Source organism: Chinchilla lanigera, unplaced genomic scaffold, assembly GCF_000276665.1.
Source record: "Chinchilla lanigera isolate Chin_1 unplaced genomic scaffold, ChiLan1.0 scaffold00063, whole genome shotgun sequence".
NCBI classification, from domain to species: Eukaryota; Metazoa; Chordata; class Mammalia; order Rodentia; family Chinchillidae; genus Chinchilla; species Chinchilla lanigera.
Genome location: NW_004955464.1, coordinates 6,487,258 through 6,510,525, shown reverse-complemented (window position 1 = coordinate 6,510,525; position 23,268 = coordinate 6,487,258). Strand labels below are relative to the sequence as shown.

At 46.3% G+C, this 23,268-nt stretch overlaps 1 protein-coding gene across 1 annotated transcript in view; it reads right to left on the bottom strand.

Annotated features, from left to right (window-relative positions):
• Window positions 1-19,907: 19,907 nt before the first annotated feature.
• LOC102016246 (cytochrome c oxidase assembly factor 7) overlaps window positions 19,908-23,268 on the bottom strand; it is an 18,461-nt gene continuing 15,100 nt past the window's right edge. The window contains exon 3 of the mRNA XM_005398571.2: window positions 19,908-22,389. Coding sequence (XP_005398628.1) covers window positions 21,941-22,389 — 449 coding nt within the window. The 3' untranslated portion in view covers window positions 19,908-21,940. The remainder of the gene's footprint in view (window positions 22,390-23,268) is intronic.

Genomic DNA, 23,268 nt, shown 5'->3' with positions numbered 1-23,268 from the left:
TCAAAGGAACAGTCTAAAAACAGAACAGGACAGAACATCTAGAAACTTGTACTTAATACATGAACACTTGAATTTAAAAAATAAACATAAAAAAACAGGACGTCCAGGATTTGACACAGACATAGGCTGTTGAGGCAGGAAGAGGCCTTGTCCACCTTTGAGTTCTTTCGGTCTTTTTCCCGCTGGAAAAGCTGAGCTTCAGGGAGAAGTGGCCTGCTGCCCTCACTGTGTCACTGGGGAAGTCTCTGCACAGCAGCCAAGGTGTGAATCCAGTTCTCTTGTCTCGCAGTTTACACACACACACACACACACACACACACACACACACACTTACTGGGCAGCAGGGGTGGGGGTGGGGGTGGGGGAAAGGGCCCGGCTAAGGTGTGGCCTAGAAGAAAGACATGGGGCGGGGTGACTGGGAGGGAGAAGGCTTTGTACCTCCGGAAAATACTGTTCTCTCAAAATCAGGAAGTGTCTGCACCCACTAACAGTCAATTATCCTCTCCTGGTTGGAATTGATTGCAACAGACTTAAATTTGTGGGTTATTGGAATATCTGGGGAGAGAAGCCTGAAGGTAATTAGGCCTGGACAGACCAAACATGTGCCGCCCAAGGAACTGGACGAGCTGTGATTATTAGCACGTTGATCTGAAGCCCACACCCAGGCACTGGGCAATTTCTGTGTCCCTTGGGTCTTGAGGCAACCTCTGCATCTTACAAAAGTACTCAGCGCCCGTCCTCAGCAGCTTCCAGTCAGCTCAGACACTGCTCCTGCAGGAACTTCTCTGACTGCTGTAGTGGCTTGGAACCTGCTCTGGTTTCCCACAGCCCCCACACGTTCCCTGTGTCCTAGCCTGTGTCATTTCCTACGGGCCTCTCTTCTCAGTATATTCTGTAAACTCCAGGGTGTGAACAGGACGGGGTGACACCGAAGCTGTTTGAAGGAATGGATAGAGAAAAGGAGGGGAGAACCCAGTTCTCACCCCAGCTCCTCCTCTGCCTGCTCCCACTCTGAACCCAGGGCAAGGGACATCTGGCTGTGTCCTTCCAATCAGCCTCCCCTGGTAATGAGGCCTCAGTTCTTCCCTGCTCCTGACCAGCCTCCAGGATCCTGAGATACCTTCAGCCTACCAGCCCCAGAGGCTGAACCCCAGCACCGAGGGCCCCACTCACTAGCAAGTCCTCCGGCCAGCACTCAGCTAGGCTGCCCAGGAGTGGCCATGCGCTTGGCAAACCCTTGGAACAGGCCCTGACCCAGGCGCTGAGGTCACAGAAGTGGACAAGGCAGTGTACCAGGGTCCTGGGCCTGCCAGGTAACCTGAGACAGGTCCCAAAGGCGACTGGGCACAGGCATCTCAGCGTGAAATGGACAGAAGCCGGGAGCAGCCATTAGGGAAAGGCTCACGCAGCCAGTAGGTTCTTCCCGGGGCTCTTAGCAGGCACTGAGCTACGAGATGTTAATTAAACAAGGAGGAAGCCAGGACATCTTGAAGAAGGTTTTCTCGGGACTTGGCTACCTCAGTATTCCAGAACACACTAGTATGGCAACACAGTAATGTCCCAGCATTCTACATTCTGTCACTTTGCCATTCCGTGGTGGAGGGCATTGCACCTACCAACATTGCTCCATGCCAGCGGTCCCCAGGGGCTGGTTTCATGGATGACAACGGAAGAGGGGAGGGGACGGTTTAGGGATGATTCAAGCCTTTTACATTTATTGGGTGTTCTATTTCTATTATTTTCCATTAGATTCTCATAAACAGCTCATAACCTAGATCCCTCACAATCGAAGTGCAGAATGGGGTTCTCTTCCTATGAACATCTAATGTGGGAGGCGGAGCTCAGGCAGGAATGCAAGTGATGGGGAGCGGCTGTAAACACACAGAAGCTCTGCCAGAGCGCCCTCTGCTCACCTCCTGCTGTGTGACCCAGTCTCTAACAGCCCCCAGACCAGCTGACAGTACCCCTCCTTGGCCCAGTGTGGTTCTGGACCCTGGCCCACGCCTTCACTACAACATCTTAAAATATCAGCACTGCAGTAGGAACTTCCAATAGTCCACTTTCGCCTACCACAAGCATTTGTTTGTTTCTTGGTTCTTTTTATCAAGAGCTTTTAATATTTTGGGGGAATTCAGTCTCCTTTAAGAAACTGTTAAATTTTTTTTTTTTTTTTTTAATCTTTTTGAGACAGGGTCTCACTATGCAGTTCAGGCTGGCCTTGAGCTCACTTTGTAGCCCAGGCTGGCCTACAACTCACAACAATCCTCCTGCCTCAGCTTCCCAAGTGCTGGGATTACAGGCGTGCACCACCACGCCCGGCAAAAATTGTTAAAATGTATAGCTTTTCATCCCCAGCGTGAAAACAGTTTGCATATAATTTCCTACAGTGTATGACTCTTAACAGTTCATAGACTCTAAAAACCGTTTCATTTTACCCTCCCTTGATCCAGAAAGACATTTAAAAATAAGATCATTAAGTTGAAGATGGGTCAAGAGAAGACTGAAAAAAAAAAAAAGGTAGGGACAAAGTAGGCCCTGGAAAGATACAAAAAGTACAGACCATAGTGACCTACAACATAGCTAAATTTGTGTCCTATATATTTAGCTCTAAGACTTCTAGCAGCCAAGGTAAAAAGGGAAATCTGTTCGCTTTTACGGTTCACAATGTTCATGAGATAAAAACGAACTACTTAATCCTTAGAGGACATACAACTATACTTGGTATGGAGGCCAGACAAACATTTCTTCTGAGATCTTCATAAACAATGATATAAAAGATATGACCCCAACAGACCCTTGCCATCTACCCAGACACGGTGTTTTTGTTTTGTTTTGTTTTGTTGTTTTGGCAGAGTGACCAGCTTGTCCTGGTTTGCCTGGTGCTTTTTCAGCTTTAATGCTGAGTGTCTTGGATTCTGGGAAACCGTTCAGTTCCAGTCAAACTGAGAAGACTGCTCACCTTAGTTATGAATAATAGTTCAGTCAAAGCTTTCCCAGGGCTTGGGACATAACTCAGTGGTAGCATGTACAAGGCCCTGAGTTCAATCCCCAGCACAGACAGAGAGAGACAGAGAGAGAGAGACAGAGAGAAAGGACCCAGGGTAAGATTCTAGAAAATCATGTATAATCCAAAATTATCATTAGAAATCCTTTATTTTTTTTTTATTTTAAAGAATAAAAGAAGGATGACATAATAATGGGGGGGCTTACCAAATTACAGACAAAGTGGTAGGAAATTATCAATGGTTATTGTTTTACATATTGTTATCTACAAGATAGTTTCTCAGGAAAACAAATAGACAAATAATAGTGAGTTACAGACAAAAGAGGTAGGAGATTATCAATAGTTGTTGTGCTATACTTTGGTATCTTCAAAGTGGCTTCTAGAGAAAATAAATGGAAAGGGCTGGGGATTTAGCTCAGCGGCAAAGCGCCTGCCTGGCAAGTGCAAGGTCATGAGTTCGGTTCCTGGTACCGGAGAAAAACGAAAAACCAAAAAAAAAAACAAAGAAAAGAAAATAAATGGAACTATACATGAGTGACCTATTGAATAATCATTAACTATTCTCAATGGTTGTTGTAGGAAACACATAATAATAAACATGCACCCATTTATGAAATAGGATAGGAAAAATACAAACATTACAGAGTTATAGATAGATTAGTAGGAAAATATCAATGGCTGCTGTAATACATGGTGGTATCTTTGAAGTGGTTTTTCAGGAAGACAGAGATACACAAGAAGGATCTAACAAGTAGTTACAGCCTAAGAGTTGTCAAAAATCAAGTGAGCCATCTGGGGCCAAAGACATTTTTTGTAGCATTTTCTCTCCAGCCTCCCATCGCATTGGGACCCCACAACCAGTCAGTGTCCTCTCCCCAACTGTCAGCACAGGCAGCAGGAATCCTGCTGCAAACTTCTCCGGAGCTCCACCACAGCCTGTACTGTCAGGGGAAGAATGGCTCCCAGGGAGTCTCTGCAGGTATTGTGCAAGGTCCTCCTGGTTTACAGCTTCTGAACGGCTCTCATGACCCCAGTCCACAGGACCTCTGACTCCTCGGGCTTAGTCTGCATTCTCATGTTCTCTGAGTCCTTGTTCAGCAGCTGCTCTTCTGCTGACTCTGGACTTTTCTGGTTCTCAATGGCAGGAGCAAGAGTGGCCCGTGTATGGCATGTATTCCCAGGGGTCTTTCCATGTTTGAATGATTCACACAGGTCCATGGGGAGGCATCTGCAGCTGGTGCCTGGTGGGCCAATTGTGTCATTGTTTCTCTGTGTCATGGTAGTTCTCAACTGAGAGGCGGTGGCCGGCCTGAGGGCCGGCGCGCAACAGCGCTCACCGCCGTGTGGCTCCCCCTGCACTGGAGGCCTTCCCTCTTGGGGCCTAAGAGGCAGGGAGCGAGCTGGTCTGAAGATCGGTGCTCCCTGCCCGTGGCTCCCCATGAGCCTGGGCCCCGTAGAAATCCTTTAACCAACCATAAAACAAAGTACAGAACCATCTGTCAATACATAATCACTTCTGCCTCTGCCAGAGGGACAGACTGTTGTTCCTTTGGTGGTAACCTGAGGAAGACAGTGGTAGGCACACACTGAGGGTGTCCTAAGGCACCGCAAACTGAGACCAAGGGAGGGACGGCAGATTTACTCCTCCCATGACATGCTCATCCTTGGGCATCTGCTGAGTGAGTGAAGTCATGTTTATTCTATTATTAATCTTTTTCTTTCCTTCTCTTTCTATTTCTCCTATAGCAAATATAAATTAATTTTTGTAAGCAAAATAGAAATAGTATCTATCTCACAGGGTTGTGAGAATTGAGTTAATCTTGTGGGTTAGAGATGTAGCCCAGTCGTCTCTACTGAGAGATGTAGAGCACTTGCCTAGCATGCATGACACCTTGGGTTCAATCCCCAGCACTGAAAAAAAAGAAAAAAACAGTTAATATTTATAAAACACTCAAAGTATACCCAACACAGAGTAAGCTCCAATGTTATTAAATACAGATATGTCGACACTCTTATTTTCTAGAGCAGTCTTATATGTAACCCTTGATGGAAATTTGGGGAAAATATCTTCTAAGGCAGAGAGAAGGTATAGGAACCTCTCCTGTCATCGCAAACTCACGCAGGAACGCAGTACTTTTAAACTTCCAGGGGAACTAAGAGGCTTCCTCCTTCAGCCTGTTCTCCCTGCACCCTGGCGGATGACGCGCGTCTGGCTTGGGAAGCCCAGGGGCTGTCCGGCTTTTTTGCCTTTCACTGTGAGCCCTGGCTTAGCAAATCCCCAAACCCCAGGGCAGCAACAACGCACCAAGCTCCCCAGCCACATTCAGGCCATACAGCCGTCTTGCGCGCAGTCTGCACGGGCTCCTTGGGCACGGGCCAGGCTGTTAGGATCAGCTTGGAAGCCTGGCCTGAGAGCCGGACGGACTCACTGAAGGTGAAATCACTGTTTAAGCTGAGAATTGTGGTGCCGGAGTGAGTCAGGCACTGGTAGAGCTCAGAGTCCAAAGAGGTGATGGAGACTGCAGCATGGACAGTACCTGTGGATAAAGGAGGGAGGACAGGCAACTACGTCAAGGCCAAAAATTGGTAAGAGACCACAGATGTTCTCCTAGTTCATTGAAAAGAAAGGTTTGTGCTAATGTCCTTTGGAGAATTTTTTATTCCCACATCTTGTAGTCTGAGCGACTACTTTAAAGATTATATGCAATGTATTAACCATTGTTGTTCTCCTATTATATTGTTATGAAGTTTTGTTTTTCTTTTTTTCTATTTCTTTTGGTACTAGCAATCGAACTTATGACCTTGTGCTTGGTGCTCGTGCTGCTGCGCTATATCTCGAGCCTTCTTTTTTTTTTTTTTTTTAATGATTGGCTTCTGAAATCTTTCTGTGCAGCCAAGGCACACATCTCCCAGAGTTTATTTATTTATTTTTTTGTCTTTTTGAGATGGGGTCTTGCTATGTAGTTCAGTGGCCTTGAACTTACTATGTAACCCAGGCTGGCCTCGAGCTCGCAAAGATCCTCCTGCCTCAGCTTCCCGAGTGCTGGATTACAGATGTGTGCCACCATGCCTGGCCAACTCCCAGAGTTTAAAATCTCAGATCTAGCAGGGCATGGTAGTGAAGGCTTTGCTCCCAGCTACTCTGGAGGCTGAGGCAGGAGAATCACATGTTCAAGCCTAGTCTCGGCAAGTTAGTGACTTAGTTGAGACCCCGTCTCAAAATAAAAAGGGCAGGGCTATAGCTCAATATAAATGCCCCGGGTGCAATGATTAATTTAGCACAAGCTTACCAGATGCCTACTTGGGTCTAAACTCTAGCCATAATGATCATGAAATCTGACCTAAATCCTAGGTCAGAATCTCCTGCTCTATCTCTTAATAGCCCTGTGATCAGTAAGCCACCTCTTCCAAGGCTTGGTTTACCTGTCTGTTAAATGGGGGTAATATGAAACAATAACTATTAAATAAAATAACTATCACTTATATACAGGTTCTCACTATAATGTCAGACATTATTCTATGTGCTATATATATATAAACTCATTTTATCTTCCCAATTACTCTGGGAGGCAGGTATCATTCTTATCCTCATTTCCCAGGTAATGAAACTGAGGCACAGAGAAACCAAGTAACTTATCCTAGGCCACACAGCTAGTAGTGGTGGAGCCAGGACTGAACTCCTGCAGTGTGGCTCCAGAGACAGTTGGTTTTTTTTTGTTTGTTTGTTTGAGACAGCTTCTCACTATGCAGTTCAAACAGGTCTTGAGCTCACTTTGTAGCCCAGGCTGGCCTCGAACTCTCAACAGTCTTCCTGCCTCAGCCTCCCGAGAGCTGGGGTTACAGGCGTGCGCCACCGTGCCCAGCTCAGAGACAGTTCTTGGCTACTTGTAATCTCCACACTTTCATAAAGGGCTTAGCACAGCCCCTGGCACACAGTGAGGACTCAGCGTGTGTCGCCTGCCACACCCTGCTTGCATGAAAGGGGGATCTGCTTGGAAGATCTCATATTATGATTATTATGATTACATTTTGACTGTTAAAGAAGTCTTTCTGACACTGAGCTGAACCCCTGCATCCCCAGCACACACCTTACCCTCCTTCCCAGACCAGCTCTATCCCTGGAATCTCCTTAGGGTCTCTCTGGCCCTTGTCCTGTATGGTCTCTTCGGGATTTGTGACCAAGCCCAGACCTGTCTGGTGGGGGCGTGGTCTGGTTTCCTTCCTGTCTGTTGGTGACTCAGCCCGTGGGCTGCAGGGTTGACAAGCCTCTGAGAAGTCCCAGGACCACTTTAAGTTGGGAGCTGGTGCCTCCCACCCCAGAGCCTAGTACCTGCATAAATAAACATAATTCTTAGGGTCCTATGAAAACTGAAAACACAGGGCCCCTTGTTCAAAAATTATTGAGAATTTCAAGGTTGTGACAGCAGAGGATTTGGCTAGATGCAGGCCCTCTGCAATGTACAGGGCCCGGGCTGATGAAACTGGCCCTGAGCAGCATCCTGTGTCTTTGGTTATTCACCAGCACACCCCACATGCGGCCCCTATGGAGATGGAGACTGGGAAGCACACCTGAGAAGCACAGAAGCGTTTGGGACCAAGAACATTAAAGCCACTTGGGCTCTGGAGCCCAGCAATTAGCTGTAAGCGTAGCTTGAACGTCATGGGCTGTAAGATGGAGTCCACCTACCTCCGCCCTAGCTCCCGTTTTTCAGAGTCAGCCCTCTAGGTTTAGTGGGTTAGCAGCACGAACACCAGACTAAGAATGAGAAACATTTCACCAGCTTCCTGGGCAACTGGAGGTGAATTTTATGCCCTCTGGACTCGGTTTCCTTGTCTGTTAAATCAAATTGTCAAATTTAATATCAACTTAAATGTTTAACCAAACACTGACCCAGCAGATCATAATAATCACAACATTACACTGAGCACTTATTATTCACTAGATAGTATTAAACTTATATATTCTTCCAATTTGTCTTTTTTTTTTTTTTTTTTTTTTTTGGTTTTTCTCCGGAACCGGGAACCGAACTCACGACCTTGCGCTTGCCAGGCAGGCGCTTTTGCCACTGAGCTAAATCCCCAGCCCCTCCAATTTGTCTTATGATAATCCAATGAGTATTTTTTAGAATTTTAGAATGTAAACTTAGCAAAAGAAGTGTTTGTCTACTTTTTTTTGGCTTTTTCTTTTGTCTACACTTTTCACTGATAAATCTCCAATTGTTATAACAATACCTGGAACACTGTAGGTGATCGGAAGCTATTTGTGGGACAGATGAATGAGGAAACAGGCTCAGAAAAAGAGTGACGTGTGTTGGAGGTGGTGGCACACGCCTGTAATGCCAGCACTCAGAAGCCTGAGGAGGGAGGATCATCGCAAGTTCGAGGCCAACTTGGACTATATAGTGAGCTTAAGGCCATCCTGAACTGCATAGAGAGACCCTGTCTCAAAGAAAGAAAAGAAGCCCAGGGAGGTAGCTCACACCGAGTGGTACAGCGCCTACCTCGCAAGCGTGAGGTCGTGAGTTCGTGAGTTTGATTCCTGGTACCAAAAAAAAAAAGAAAGGAGAAGATAGAATGATGTGACTTGTTATGGTTTAGATCTGGGGTGTCCCCATGTGTCTGAAAGATGTTTGAATCATGGTCTGCTATACTCATCAGTACATAGATTAGTCCATGAGTTCAGTAACTGAGTGAGCACTTAGCAGGTGGGGCCTGCTTAGAGGGATCACGGGGGGCTTGACCTGGAAGGGTCTGTCTCCTTCCTGGGCTCCTCCCTCTGCTCTCTGCCATAGGATAAGCATCTTCCCCCTGCCAGCCCTTTCCACAAGGCGTTGGAGCCAGCAGACTTTGGACTGAAAATGCGAGCTGAAACAAACTTCTCTCTAAGTTGTAGATGTTGGGTATTCTGTCCCAGTGATGAGAAAATGACTAAGACATATTTTAATACCGGGAGTGGGGTTGTTGCTGTGACTAAACCTTTGTGATTTGGAAGCTTTTGGAACTGGCTTTCAGGAAGAGTTTGGAAAGGTATACAGATGCTGACTAAGGAATGCCTAGAATGCTCTAAGCTGAGCTTGATGGGAGATTCTGGTCAGAGTTCAGAAAACCAAAATGCTGATAAAAATGCAGAGAGTAAAGGCTAGGAATAGGAGGTTACAGCTGGAAACAAGGACTCCATTGGCAATTGGCTGGAGGCCATGTGTATTATGCTCTGGCAGAAAATTTACCTATATTTTGCTCATGTCCCAAGATTTTGCAGGATACATAAAGAAAGGGCAGTGGACTAATTCATCTGATGGAGGAAATTTCAAGGCAGCCCAATGTTCAGGCTGTGGTGTGAGTACTTCTGGCTGCTTTCAGCCAGGCTTATAGTGAGAATCTGGAGCAAAAAGACCATTTGAAAAATTTGGAGTTTTGCCAAACAAAGTTGGGGTCTTGGAAACCTTGGTTGCTGAAAAGATTAGTGCTAAAAAGAAGCCAAGTACTCTGTGTCAGGACAGTAGCAAAGATGTTTAAAGACATTTCAAGAATCAGCAAAGCCCTACCCTTCAAGGCTCCAGGGTACAGAACTGTACAGCTTTCTTTTGAGAAGACAGCCCTGACCCCATTCAGAGTCAATCAGAAGAGTCCCCTGGAACTGTTAAAATTCTGACAACTCTTAGAATGGACTAAACGCATTTTCCATAAGAAAATGGGCCCAACTCTTTTAGGGGACAAGAGCAGAATGTTATGGTTTCGATCTGTGGTGTTCCCCAAAAGTCTCCTGTGCTTGGAAGGTAATTGGCTCACGAGGATCACCGTGGATCGACTTGAGGATCACTGGCTGGAAGAAGTGGATCAATGGGTGACCTGGAAGGGTGCCTCTCCCTCCCTGGCCTCTCCCTTCTCTCCCTGCTTCCTGCCTGCCATAAGATGAGTGGCTTTCCTCTGCCAGATCCTTTTACTATGCCTTGCATGCCTTAGAGCCAGCTGACTATGTATTGAAAATGTGAGCCAAAATAAATTCTTCTTTTAAATTGTGGGCGTTATGTATTGCATCTCAGTGACAAAGACATCTGTCTAAGGTTTAGTAGGCAGAAAATGCCAAAGGTAGAATTCTAATCCATACCTTCCTGATTCCATATTCTCTGCTTAGCTTTATTTTTTTTTTTTATTTTTTTATTTTTATTTTTTTGTCTTTTTGAGACAGGGTCTCACTATGTAGTTCAGGCTGGCCTTGAGCTCACTTTGTAGCCCAAGCTGGTCTCGAACTCACAAGGATCCTCCTGCCTCAGCCTCCCGAGGGCTGGGATTACAGGCGTGCGCCGCCACGCCCAGGTCTGCTTAGCTTTAATATCTGCTGTGTTGTGGGTGAACCCCATGTCATAGCTGACTAGACAGGCTCAAATGCAGGATTCTCTCTAGGGCTTCTGCCTCCTTTGAAATCTTGTGTTTCTAAGACCCTGGGCCACACATGGAGGGAGTAACATCTCTTTGAACCTGATGGAATTTGTCTCCTCTACCTATGACTCTTCTGAGGTCTTGAGAGTACAGTATCCTTCCCCCCTCACAGAAGCAAGGTCACTGAGAGCAGCAGCTTAGGCTCAAATCCAGCCCTGCCACATACTTACTGTCACATTGGGCAAATTCTATCTCTGAGCTCCAATTTCCTCATCTGCAAAATGGGTGCTATGTTTCCTAGGCCTCGCTCACAAGATATCCTCTCCTCCGGGAGGTACTGCATCCTGTGGGCGGTTACTGCCACCGTTATTGCTCCACCCCGGAGCAGCTTCAAGGTCAAAGCTTGCTGCCCCTGATGTCTAGTCGACTGGGGCCTCATGGAACCTGATCGGCGGCTATTGACGAGGGGGTGAGTGGGGTTAGCTGCTATTCTTGGAGTTGATGGAACCCTGCCCGGTTTCAAGTTCCCTCAGAGAGCTCTGGCCCGGGCAGCTCAGTTGGTCATGCGAGCAGCAAGGTCTGACCTCAGCATGTTCTCCTGGGCTCTCCACATGGCCCAGGCCGGAGAGAACTCTGGGGCACAGAGTGTGCTGCATAGAGCCTACATCCTCCTGCTGCTGACCTCTGCCTTTTAACTCATGGTCATCAGCTTCGATTCGGTGCCCAGAGGCTCCGCGGGTGCTGTGTGAACATCTTCCTGAGGCTGCAGGAGTTTCTAACATCCACATGTGAGGTGGCACTGGACAGTGCAAAGAAGGTTTAAGACATAGGCAGGACTCGATTCCAGTCCCACCTGCAATATTCACTCAGTCTGTGTGTCCTTCTGCCAGCCCCTTTGTCTGGCTGAAAACTGGTGATAATGGAAGCTTCCTTAGAGAGTTGCTGAGGGAATTAGAGAATCTGGTGCCTAGTAGTTGCTCAATGAGTGACCACTATTTAGTCTATGAGTTCCTTATAGACAGAGATTTTGTCAGATTCAGCTCTGTCCCCAGTGTACAAACTAGAGGGGCTCTCACTGTTGGTTGAATGCCTGAGTCCCGGAGGGCACTGCTATGGTCTGGACATGGTTTAATTTTGTCCCCCACACAGGTTCGTGTGCTAAAGGCCTGGTCCTCGGGGTGGTGCTACCAGGAGGTGGCAGAACCTGCAAGCAGCAGGGCCTTCAGTCACCGCTCTTGCACAACCCTTTGGTAATTATCAAGACGGGGTTGTTACAAAAGCGGCAGGCCCGGCTCCTTCCATCCTCTCTGCACCTGGCTGGAGATGAGATAATAACTTGCTCACTCTGGCCATTGCTATCTGCACCACGAGGACATATAGCTGAGGGGCAGCTCCATCACAGAGCCCACACTATGCCATGTAGACTCTGAATCTCCAGAACTGTGAGCTAAACTCTCCTTCTTAGAGCCTTTTCTATTGGTGGTACCAGGAATCGAACTTATGACCTAGCACTAGCAAGGCAGGTGCTGTACAATTGAGCTATATCTCTGGCCCATTAAACTCTTCTTCTTATAAAGTTAGCTGCCTCTGGTATTTCACTGCAGTGAGGCAAAGCTGACTAATGCAGGCATGGAATGGAGATGTCTTACTCAGCTCCCATGTTTAGATGCTGCTCATCTCAGATTTTCCTAACCTTTATGTAGAACCATCACAGATGCCAGTGCTAGGAAGTTCACTTCCTCCCCAGGCTTCCCACTGTGTCAAGTAGAAAGCCTTCCTGCTCCTAAGGCCTCTATGGATGGCCCGGAGCCTCTCCGGGCTGCACAAGACAAGCTTAGTTCCACTCCTAGTCCTCCTAGTCCTCCGCGATTCAGTACACAATCAGAATGTGCCAGGCAAAAATGGAGCTGGACCCTTATCTACTTTGTCTCATTTCATCCTTTAACTCTTACATTTGCCCTGAAAAGTAAGTCTTATCTCTACACAGAGGCAAGGGAAATGAGATGCAGGAAGGTAACATAACACACTTATGTGTGGCTGGTGATTTAAATCCAGACCCTTCTCTAAAACACATTTTCAATGCTCTGTGGATTTGCTGGAAGATAGGAGCGGCCCCCTAGAATTCCCCCCTTCCCCATCCCTTTCCTTCAATAAAGGTTGCATTTCTTATCTTTGCTGGGTCCTGAGGCACTGGGAATAGAAATGGGCCAGCCATGATCTGTGCTGTCAAGGCATTACACCTGTCCCAAACAAGCAGAAAAGAACAGGGTAAGAAGCACAAGGCCTGAGCACTACAGCCCTTGGAGAGGCCAGGAGGGCTTCCTGGAGAAGGTGACATCTGGGCTGAGTTTTTGACTATTAGGAGCTGGCTAGGCTTGTGCCAAGGGAGGTGAGGAGACAGGACATTTCAGTGAAACTGCAGTGTAAAAAGCAGAAGCTGTGAAGCTCAGACTAGAGAGGCAGCACTGCCAAGCTGAGGAACAGGACCTTTGCACCCCTTGAGTCAGATGCCCACTTTAGTATGCATAAGAATCTCCTGGGGCTTGCTTATTTCAATTCAGATTCCACTGAGTTGGTCAAGATGGATTTAGGCAGATGCTGGGGGACTGAGGCGTAGTGTACACCCTGTTTTAGGGGACAGGAAAGTTTAGAGGGTTTCAAAGAACTCCTTGTGCTTTAAGCCTCACAGAAAAATCAGAGAGACAAACATATAGGATGCCTGATGACAATTAGTTATTCTTATTTGTCCAAGAAATATTCTTAGTAGTCCAAGAAGGACGTGGCCTACTTGAGCTTGTGATTCTTTAGCCACGAGGATATCATTGGTGTGTTGGCACTGAGTCACTGAACACGTGCTTTAGGATGCCAGGGTGGCAGTCTTGGATCCTTTCCCTTACTTCAAAACTTTCTTTCTTGAAACAACAGAACCTAAGAATCCAATCCAACATGTGTGTATCGGTCATGGTTTTACTAGAGACACAGATATAATGCAAGATATATAAATGTATAAGAAATGACAAGATCGGCTTAGGACGGTCAGCCACACGGCTGGATGAGGAAGCGTGCAGAGGGTGTCTGCACACTGGACACGGAAGGATTCAGTCCAGGGTCTGGAGCTCACTGCAGCATTCCATGCAAGGCCGTGTCAGGAGGATGATGGAAGGCTGATAAGTGAGTCTCCACCGGAAAGCTGGAGGGTCCAAGGCAGAAGCCTGAGTCTACACTAGAAGCCAGGAGATGATGTGCAAGCCAAAGGCAAAGACTAGAGCTCCTCTGAATGGAAGCTCTGTCCTTCCTTGTCTCCCTTTTATATCATCCAGGCGATGGCCCATCGTAGGGTGGTTCCTCTACACCCTAGGGTGTGGAACTGCTGAGCCGATTTAGTTAAGCTTCTCAAGTTGACACAGTCAACCACCACGCCAGCTTCCTATGTAGACAGTTTTTCTTGTTTAGGAGTTTCAGAGAGAAGAGCCCTGCAAACACCAGTTGTTAGGTGTGAGAGAAGCCTGCGCCTGATTGGGGTGGCCAGAGGCTGCTGCTGTGCCCTTCTATGCTGTTTACTTCAGCAAGTGGCCACGGATAGCCCAGCGTCCCTATGCACACTGCGAGTAGAGAGAGTTGGCCAAGTCCTGGTTCCCCAGGAACTTCTCTGGAGCAGAGAGCACAGGTACACAGAAGCCAGCATGGTGCAATCAGGGCTGTGAGGGATGCAGGTTCAGTGCACACGTGGACATGGAAGTCCTGTCACAGCCTAGGGGCCGAGTGAAAGCTTCTGGGGTCTGCAAAATGGAATCAGAAAATGGGGATGCAAGGGAGAGAAATGAGAATTAGCAGAAGTGTATCAGCAAGAAACAGCCTGAGTGCCCGGCGTGGTGGCGCATGCCTGTAATCTCAGCACTCGGGAAGCTGAGGCAGGCCGATCGTTGTGAGTTCAAGACCAGCCCAGGCTACAAAGTGAGCTCAAGGCCAGCCTCAACTGCATAGCGAAAGCCTGTCTCAAAAAGACCAAAAAAAAAGGCAAAAAAACCCCAAACCCAGCCTGGGCCTTTTAGTTGTTACTTTTTCTATTTCTTAATATTTAACTGGTAAATTAAAAGTGCATATATCCAAACCAGACACGGAAGCACACACCTACAATCCCAGCCACTCTAGAGGCTGGGTAGGAAGACTGCAAGTTCAAAACAAGTCTGGGTAATTTAGCAAGGCTCTGTCTCAAAAAAATAAAAAAGGCTGGGAATGTAGTTCAGTGCAAGGCCCGGGGTTCCACCCCCAATACCAACAGATGACAGATGATACATAGATGACAGATACATGATAGATAGGGTTGGGGATGTAGTTCCATGGTAAAGTGTCCCTGGGTTCAATCCCCATACTGCAGAAAGATACCTAAGATTTAGTGTCACTTGATACACATATATATTATGCACTGCTTGCCACACATCCGTCACCACCAGTAATTTGCGTGCGTGCATGCGTGTGTTGAGGACCTTTTTATTGCTGTCGGTACAGAGACGACGATCAGTTCTCTGACACAAAAGCTCAAGTTAGAAAGAAGGGGCTAAATCTGGAGGCAGGGAGTGGGCAGACTTATACATTAGGCAAAGAATTTTGGACTTTCCCCCTCAGACAGCGAGGAGGGCAGATTTATAAACTGTCATGCAATCACCACTCTGCAAGCCCGGGAAGGGTCACCAGCTGGGAATAGTTTCCACTCCTGGCTGCCAGCAGGTGCAAGTCGTCTCAGTCATCTGCCAGGCAGCAGAGAAAGAAGATGAAAGAAGGTAGAGGTGGCCTCACCTCCCCTGCCCCAGGCCTGCCTCCTGCAGCTGTTTCCAGCCATCAGTAGCCCGATGGAATCACTCCATTATTGCCCTAGACGTTAAGAGAATGGCAGCAAGGCTAACAATGCCACTGGAGAGAAACAGTGACTTAATTGTAAAATCTGGTACCATAGAAATCTATCATTCTCTGGTAAGAGATATCACTTACTCTTCCTTATGACTTGTTAGAAGCCTTTGCTATCACCATCTGAGAAATCACAAAACCCAAATACAGAAGGTTGGGTAACCACCGGCGCTGTGGCGCACGCCTGCAATCCCAGAACTTGGGAGGCTGAGGCAGGAGGATCGCTGCAAGTTTGAGCCCAGCCTGTGTTACAGAGTTCAAGGCCAGCCTGAACTGCATACCCTGTCTTAAGTTGACAAAAATCAGCAAACAAACCCAGAAGGCTAGGTCACTAAGATCACACAGCCAACAATATGAAAAACAAAGGATGGAACCTAGGTTCTGACCTTCAGACCTAAGAACTGGAGAATCTGGTGCCAGCCAACTAACCCTAATGTAGAATTCGAAATAAAAGGGACCTAAATTGCAAAATGAACGCTAGGAAGCCAAAAAATTTGATTTTTTGATTTTTTTTCAAATCAAAAATCTTTTTTCAAATTTCAAATCAAAATTTTGATTTTTTGATCCCAAAGTGATTACATGATAATTTTTAAAAATGTAAAATAATTATTCTTAAACTCTCTTCATTGTCAGATGCCCTAAACAGAGATGTTTAGTCTGCCTTTGACTAATCCAGAGCTGTGTATATTGATAGGAGCCAAAGTCTGGCACTTTCCTCTGCCGTGCAGCTCTTTATAAAAATTTTCAAGCAGTTTTGTAAAAACAAACGAAACTGCAGTTTACTTCTAAAATCACCACACAACTCATCCTGTGCCCATCCGCACTCTACAAACTCCGCATCAACAGGAACGGCTCCTCCTTTCCACCCAGCCGTGACGCCCAAAGCCAGCTCTGCACCTCCCGCCTTCTGCACGGCTACATTTGGCATGCTTAGCTGCCTCCTCACCCCGTCCGCTCTCGCTCCTGACGCCTCGGCCCCAGCCCGATGGCTCATCTGATTTCTGGAGCGGTCTGCTACCGGTCTCCCCGCCTCCTGTCTCCCTTTTAATTCGTTTTCTGCACTGGAAGATCATTGCATTTTCCGGCCTAGAGCTCTGCATTCCCTGTAAGATAAAGCCCATGTCCCCACCTGGACAGGGAGGAGAGGGACTCCGGCTTCCCTTTCTCACTGCACTGGGCACTGGTGAGAACACAAGTCAACTAGGGATCTTCTTCCCCATGACACCACCGGGCCCCCTCTGAATTTCCTGTGTCTAACTGAGCTGGAAGACAGTCGTAGGAAATAGTTACTAACCTAAACAGGACTCAAATGCTTGTGGGCCAGAGAGCACAGCGGCCTTACCGCTGGCTGTGACCAGGGTCTAAACCCCTTTTCAAGCCTCGCTTGAAAGGCTGCAGAAAGTGAGCAACTCGGCCGTGCTGGCTTTTCACCTACCACCCCCCACAGCAGCCTAGAGGTGAAATGGCCTTGGGCCCCTTGGACGGTAAATAATTATCCCTTGCCCTTTAGTAACTTGTGTGAAATCACATCTTGAGAGATAACACTCCTTCCACTGTTCACAGCCCTTCTTCGCTTGTGACTTGGGAAGACAGGAACCAGAGTCCCAGGCAGGAACTCATCCGTGAAAAGAGAAAAACTCAGCGTATCTGTCACCCAATAATCAAGTCTACCAATTCTTCAAAATCACAAATTTCATTTAATTAAAGTATGATTCTTAAAAAAAATTAGTCGGGCATGGTGATACACAGCTGTAATTCCAGCTCCTCAGGAGGCTGAGGCAGGATTACAAATTTGAGGCCAGCCTGGGCAGTTTGGGAAGTCCCCCTCGAAAAATAAATAAAAAGGGCTGGGGGTGGGGATGTATCTCAGTGGTAGCTCAACCCTGGGTTGAATCCCAGTAAAACAAAACAAAACAACTGTGACAAAGAATGCCTATAGGCAATGAAGCTAGGGGTAATGGTATCTTCTATGTTGCAAATTGCATTTCATACTGGGTCCGGTGGCGCACGCCTGTAACCCCAGCACTTGGGAGGCTGAGGCAGGAGGATCATTTGAGTTCGAGGCCAGGTTGGGCTACACAGTGAGACCCTGTCTCAAACAAACCAAACCAAAAAAAAACAAAAACAAAAAACTGCATTTCATGACAACACACAATTTTTAAAAAAAATTCAAATATTACATTTTTAAAAATTATTGTTAAAAACCATAGTAAACTACACTCAGAACGTATTATCTCAATCATTCTTAAAGGCACAGTTCAGTAGCTTTAAGTATTTTTACACTGTTGGGTAATCTCCAGAATTTTTCATCTTACGAACGTAAAACTCTAATTTAACAACTCCCTATAACCCCCCTTCACCCCAGCCCCTGGCAATTACCATTCTAGAATTCACAAGACTCATATATGAGTTTAGATGCCACATACAAGCATGTCTTTTTGGGGGAGGGGGGGGGAGGGGAGGGGTGTGTACTGGGAATTGAACTCAGGACCCTGCACTTACCAGGCAGGTGCTGTGCTGCTGAGCTATCTCCCTGGCCCAAGCATGTCTTTTTGTGACTGACATTTCATTTAGCATAATGTCCTCAAGGCCCATCCATGTTGTAGCATGTGTCAGATTTTCCTTCCTTTCATGGCTGAATAATATGCTACGTAATACTACATTTTGTTTACTCGTGTCTGCTGATGGTCATTTGGGTTACTTCCATCTTAATGCTGCTATGAACATGAATGTACAAATATCTTGGAGAGTCAGCCCTCGCTTCCTTTAGATATATACTTACAAGTGGGGACGTTGGATCATACAGCAGTTCTAATTTTTTGAGGCATCACCATGTTATCTCCCACAGCAGTTGCAGTATTTTGCTTTTCCAACAACAATCCACAAGGATTCCAATTTCTCTACACCCTTATCTTTTTTAACAGCAGTTATCCTAATGGGTGTGAGGCAATGTCTCATTGGTTTTTTGTTGTTTTTTTTTTTTGTCTCTTGAGGCACGGTCTCGCTATGCAGTTCAGGCCGGCCTTGAGCTCACTTTGTAGCCCAGGCTGGTCTCGAACTCCCAAGATCCTCCTGCCTCAGCCTCCTGAGTGCTGGGATTACAGGCATGTGCCACCATGCCCGGCTGTAATTTTGTTTTTGAATTATTTTATTTTATAAGAGCAGTTTTAGGTCCGCAACTAAGTTGACCAGACAGCAGATTTCCCATATACGGAAAACCTGCCCCCACATACGAATCGCCTCATTATCAACACATTTGTTACAACTGATGAACCTAGACCAACACATCATTCCCACCCAAAGGCCACGAACGTCAGGGCTCCTTCTTGGTGTTACGTATTTTGGAGGCTTAGACAAAAGTATGACATATATTCACGACAACAATACTATATACAGTAGTTTCACTACCCTAAAAATTGTGTGCCGACTATTCATCCTTTCCTCCCACCTAACCCCTTATCTCTGTTTTTTTCTTTGTGGTGCTGGGGATCAAGCCCAGGGACTCATGCATACTAGGCAAATGCTCAACCATGAGGCCACAGCCCCAGCCCCCACCCTGATGTTTTGCCTCCACAGTTCTGCTTTTTCAGAATGGATGCCAGTGTCATATAGCTGGACTCCTGCAGAACACGGCCACCTCAGACTGGCTTCTTTCACTTGGTAACATTCTTGTCCTTTCCTAGCTAGCTCGTTTCTTCCACGCTGAATAGTTCATTGTCTGCATGTACCAGTTTATCCCTTAATCTACTCAAGGACATCTTGGTTGCTCCCAAGTTTTGGCAATTCTAAAACTGCTATAAATATTCACGTACTTATTTTTGTGTGGACATTCCTTTGGGTAAACTCCAAGGAGATTGCTGGAACACATTGTCAAGAGTATGCTTAGGGTTTTTTTTTTTTTTTTTTTTCTTTTTTTGAGGCAGGATTTCATTGTGCAGTTCAGGCTGGCCTTGAACTCACTTTGTAGCCCAGGCTGGCCTCAAACTCACAGTGAACCTCCTGCCTCAGCCTCCCCAGTGCAGGGATTACAGGCAAGTGCCACCACACCTGGCAAGTATGCTTAGTTTTAAGAAACTATGCCATACTGTCTTCTTCCTTGATGGCGGCACCGCCTTGCATTCTCCTCAGCAGTGAGACTTCCTGCTGCCCCATATCACCACCTGCGCTTGAGGTTGTTCGGTGTTCTGGATTTTGACCATTCTAGGAAATGTTTAGTAGTCTCGTTGTTGTTTTAGTTTCCACTGCCCTGGTGACATGCTGTATCAGGTAACTTTTCATATGCTTGTCACCTGTCATTTGTGTGCAATGCTGAGGAAACTCCAGGCCTGCTACATGCTAGGCAAGTGCTCTACTACTTGTACATCTTCTCTGGTAAGGTCTTTGGCCCATTTTTAAATCAAGCTGTTTTCTTATGGTTAAGTTTTAAGAGTTCACTGTGGTTTTGATTTACAATTCCCACAGGACTTGTAAACTTCAGCATTGTTTCATATCCGTTTTGGCCCACAGAACTTAAAGCATACAAAAAGCTAGTTTACATTTTACCAATGAGCTTGACACCTCTTAAAACCTCTCACTATCAGGTATGACAGAAGAAATAACACAGAAAGGAGACAAGGAAAATTTTATAACAACTGTACTTTGTAAGAAGATGGCAACTTCCAGGACACAGCTGAAGTCACCCAAGGTCATACATAAATTGGCTCAATTAAGAGTAAGGGATAGCATCCTGGCCCTGAGATAAGGACAGCTGAAACCACAGACCCGGGAGACTGAACTGCGAGACCTCTAACCTCCACAGGTGTAGCTGGGCTTAGGTTCCGTTTTCTAAAGTCTTGCTAACATTTCCTAAAAAGAGGCTCCCAACAGAAATTTAAACCATCAAGTTTGCGTATGTGCAGGGGACAAGCAGAGTCCTGGCAAAGGGAGTTATAGGTGGCCAGGAAAAGGCCAAAGAGCAAGTCAGGAGTCAGTGAAGGACATGAACTGGGGCCAGAGCGTCTGGCGGCTCAACAAAACAAAGGCCTCACTGGTTTGCTGGGATCTTCTTGCCCAGGAATGAGATATTTGTGCCCCTCTAAAGAATCTCTTTGTTCTGTTGATACTGATTTTAGCAACAGAGTCTTTTTTTTTTTTAATATAAAAATCCTAAACTGGGAGACCCTTTGGCAACCTATTCAGGCCCCCTCTCAGATTCAACAACCCGGGGGCTGTTTGCTTTCACTTTGCAAGAAAGGCCGCCTCTCGCTCAGAGGCCACTGTGCTCTCTGCCCTTGCCTAACAAACCTTACTCACATCTCTGGCAGATCCTGCAAACGCTTTTTCTGCGATGGGAGTCGGTGAGCCTGCTGCAGGGGAGTGGGTTATATTTGGGAAACACGGAAACCCAGCCCCGTGACACCCACACTTGGGAAAGTCCTTCTCTACCAAGTTGAGAAGATGGATGGCTGGGCTTGCAAACCTTCCCAAGGCAGGCCTTCCTTCTAGGACAGCTGCAAAGCTGAAAGCTGAACACTCATAGTGACAGATTTAATGATCCTGTTAACAGCAGGAAAACGACAAGCTTGCCCCCTGGCGACAAGTTAGGGAGATTAGAAAAAGCAAATATTCCTAAAAGGCACAACCACCATGAAGAACATACTCTACCCTATCTAGAGTCTGGAGGTCACTCATAAAACAAGCTATAGATCAATCAGATTGGTTTATTCATAGGAAAAGCTACAAAAATGCAGTTCCTGTTGGCAAAATGTCACATAATCTGCTTACAAATTCCCAGCTGGAGCTGTTTTGGGAATAATCTGTTTCCTCAGCACGAGGAGCAGGGCCAGGTGAATGCCCTGGAGATGCTAATTATTTGTTTGTTTATTTATTTATTTAGAGGTGAAGTCTCACTATACAGTTCAGGCTGGCCCTGAACTCACAGCAATCCTCCTGCCTCAGCCTCTAAGTCTAGGATTACAGGTGCGTGCCTGTGGTTAGGTGAGGGGCTAATTTTTAACTGTGAATACCTGCTAAAAGAAGGCAGGCTTATGTTTCTTCTTCTTCAGCAACCCTGAGGTACAACAGCCTTTAACCTTCATGTTACACATCCCTCCTGATCTCTCTGAATTTACAGGAAGACTGAAAAAGAAGGCCCACACCAATGATTACATAAATCAGAGGGTGGCAGTCGTGACTATTTAACTGTTCTTAGCCCCTCTATTATATCAATCAAGACACTTTCTGATTTTCAAGCTAAAGTAACGTTAATAATGATTATGATGCCTGGTTCCTCCAAGGCCGGTGGCTGCTAATCTTTCCAACGTCCTGCTGTTTGTCTCACTGCCCACATTTCTATGGCTCTCTAGTTTGCTGCTTTTTTTTTTTTTTTTGCTACTTTTGACGGAACTGGAAGAGTATGAAAATTAAGGCCCCATAAATGTGCTTTTCTTCACAGAATTCAACCTGATAAAGGATTAGTAACTGAAATACACTCTGCAGGCCATATCCCAGCAGGCGATTCCAGGATAAATGCATCTACGTAACCAGAGCTGCTGAAATCAAGCCCGAAGTTCTCCTGCTCCAGCAGGTTAACTGTCAAGAGCTGCATCAGGTCTCAGAAATAGGAGGTCCCAGCCCCCAACTGTTTGCTGCCCGGGAGGGAGGTGGGTCACATTACCCAAACGTTAAGGGCTGGACACTTGTCTGCTGTTCTTTGTGCAGCTGCCGGGCCCGATTTTTTAGCTCCTCGGCCTTTACCTCATCCTTATCAACACCGTCCCCCAGCTTGTACATGCGGCTGGCATTGGCACAGGCCCAGACATGGCCCAGGTCACAAGCTTTCATGGAGTATTTACAAGCCAGGGCCATGTCCTTGGGGAAGCCCGGAGCACCCTGCAGGAACATGGCACTGAGATTGAAGCAGCTGGGAGCATAGCCGCCATCACAGGCCCTGGTGTAGTAGTCCCGGGCCTTCGCCAGGTCAGGCTGGCCATGCTCATTGACCTCTCCTTCTTGAGCCAGGAGACCGACATTGTGACAGGCTTCCATAGACTTCTTGCCGGGCTTCTCACACGCCATCAGAAAGCAGCTGAAGGCAGCTTTCAGGTCTTGAGTCAGTCCACCTATCAGGACAGAAAGCAAAGAAAAGAGTAAATCCAAGCCACGACAGAAACGAGTTGTCTCAGGACAAAGGCAGGGGAGAATTCTGAATAAAATCCACATTCTGTGAGCTAAGGCACCATGAATGGAAGGCAGCCTAGCACTGTACAGAACTTTAAGCATTTATAAGCATAAACTCTTTTGGAAGTCCAAAGAATTAAAGGAGGTAAAAATAGGGAACGACAGTAAGGACATGGCATTCTATAACCATTCAACTAAATGTTCCTTCATTTAACTATAGGGTTGACCAATCCATTTAAATACACGGTTTAATTAATCTGGAGATTCAATCAATCTCAGATCAGAAATATTCAGAAAACAATTATGTCTGTACTGGACATGTGTATAGGTTTTTCCATACCCATTATTCTTAAAGCAATACATAGTATAACAACTATTTATATTATCATTTATATTGGGGGCCAAGGATTTAGCTCAGAGGCACAATGTCTGCCTGGCAAGCATGAGGCTCCGAGTTCAATTCCCAGTACCCCCAAAAAAGTATTAGGTATTATATCATTTATATTGTATGAGGTATTATAAAGTAATCTAGAGATGATTTAAAAGTGTACACAAGGACTGCAACAGTTATAAGGAAATACTATGCCATTTTATACAAAGGATTTGAGCCCCTGAGGATTCTGGTGTGTCCAGGGGTCCTGGAACCAATCTCCCAGCAACTGAGGGATGACAGTGTGATGAATGTCTGTTATTTCCCAACTACTGTGGAACAGACGTTGTCCTGCCCTTTTGGATCTTATGGTCTAGTGAGATATTAAATCAGCATATGAAAAATGTAGAATTAAAAGCCAGGTGTGGTGGCGCATGCCTGTAATCCCAGC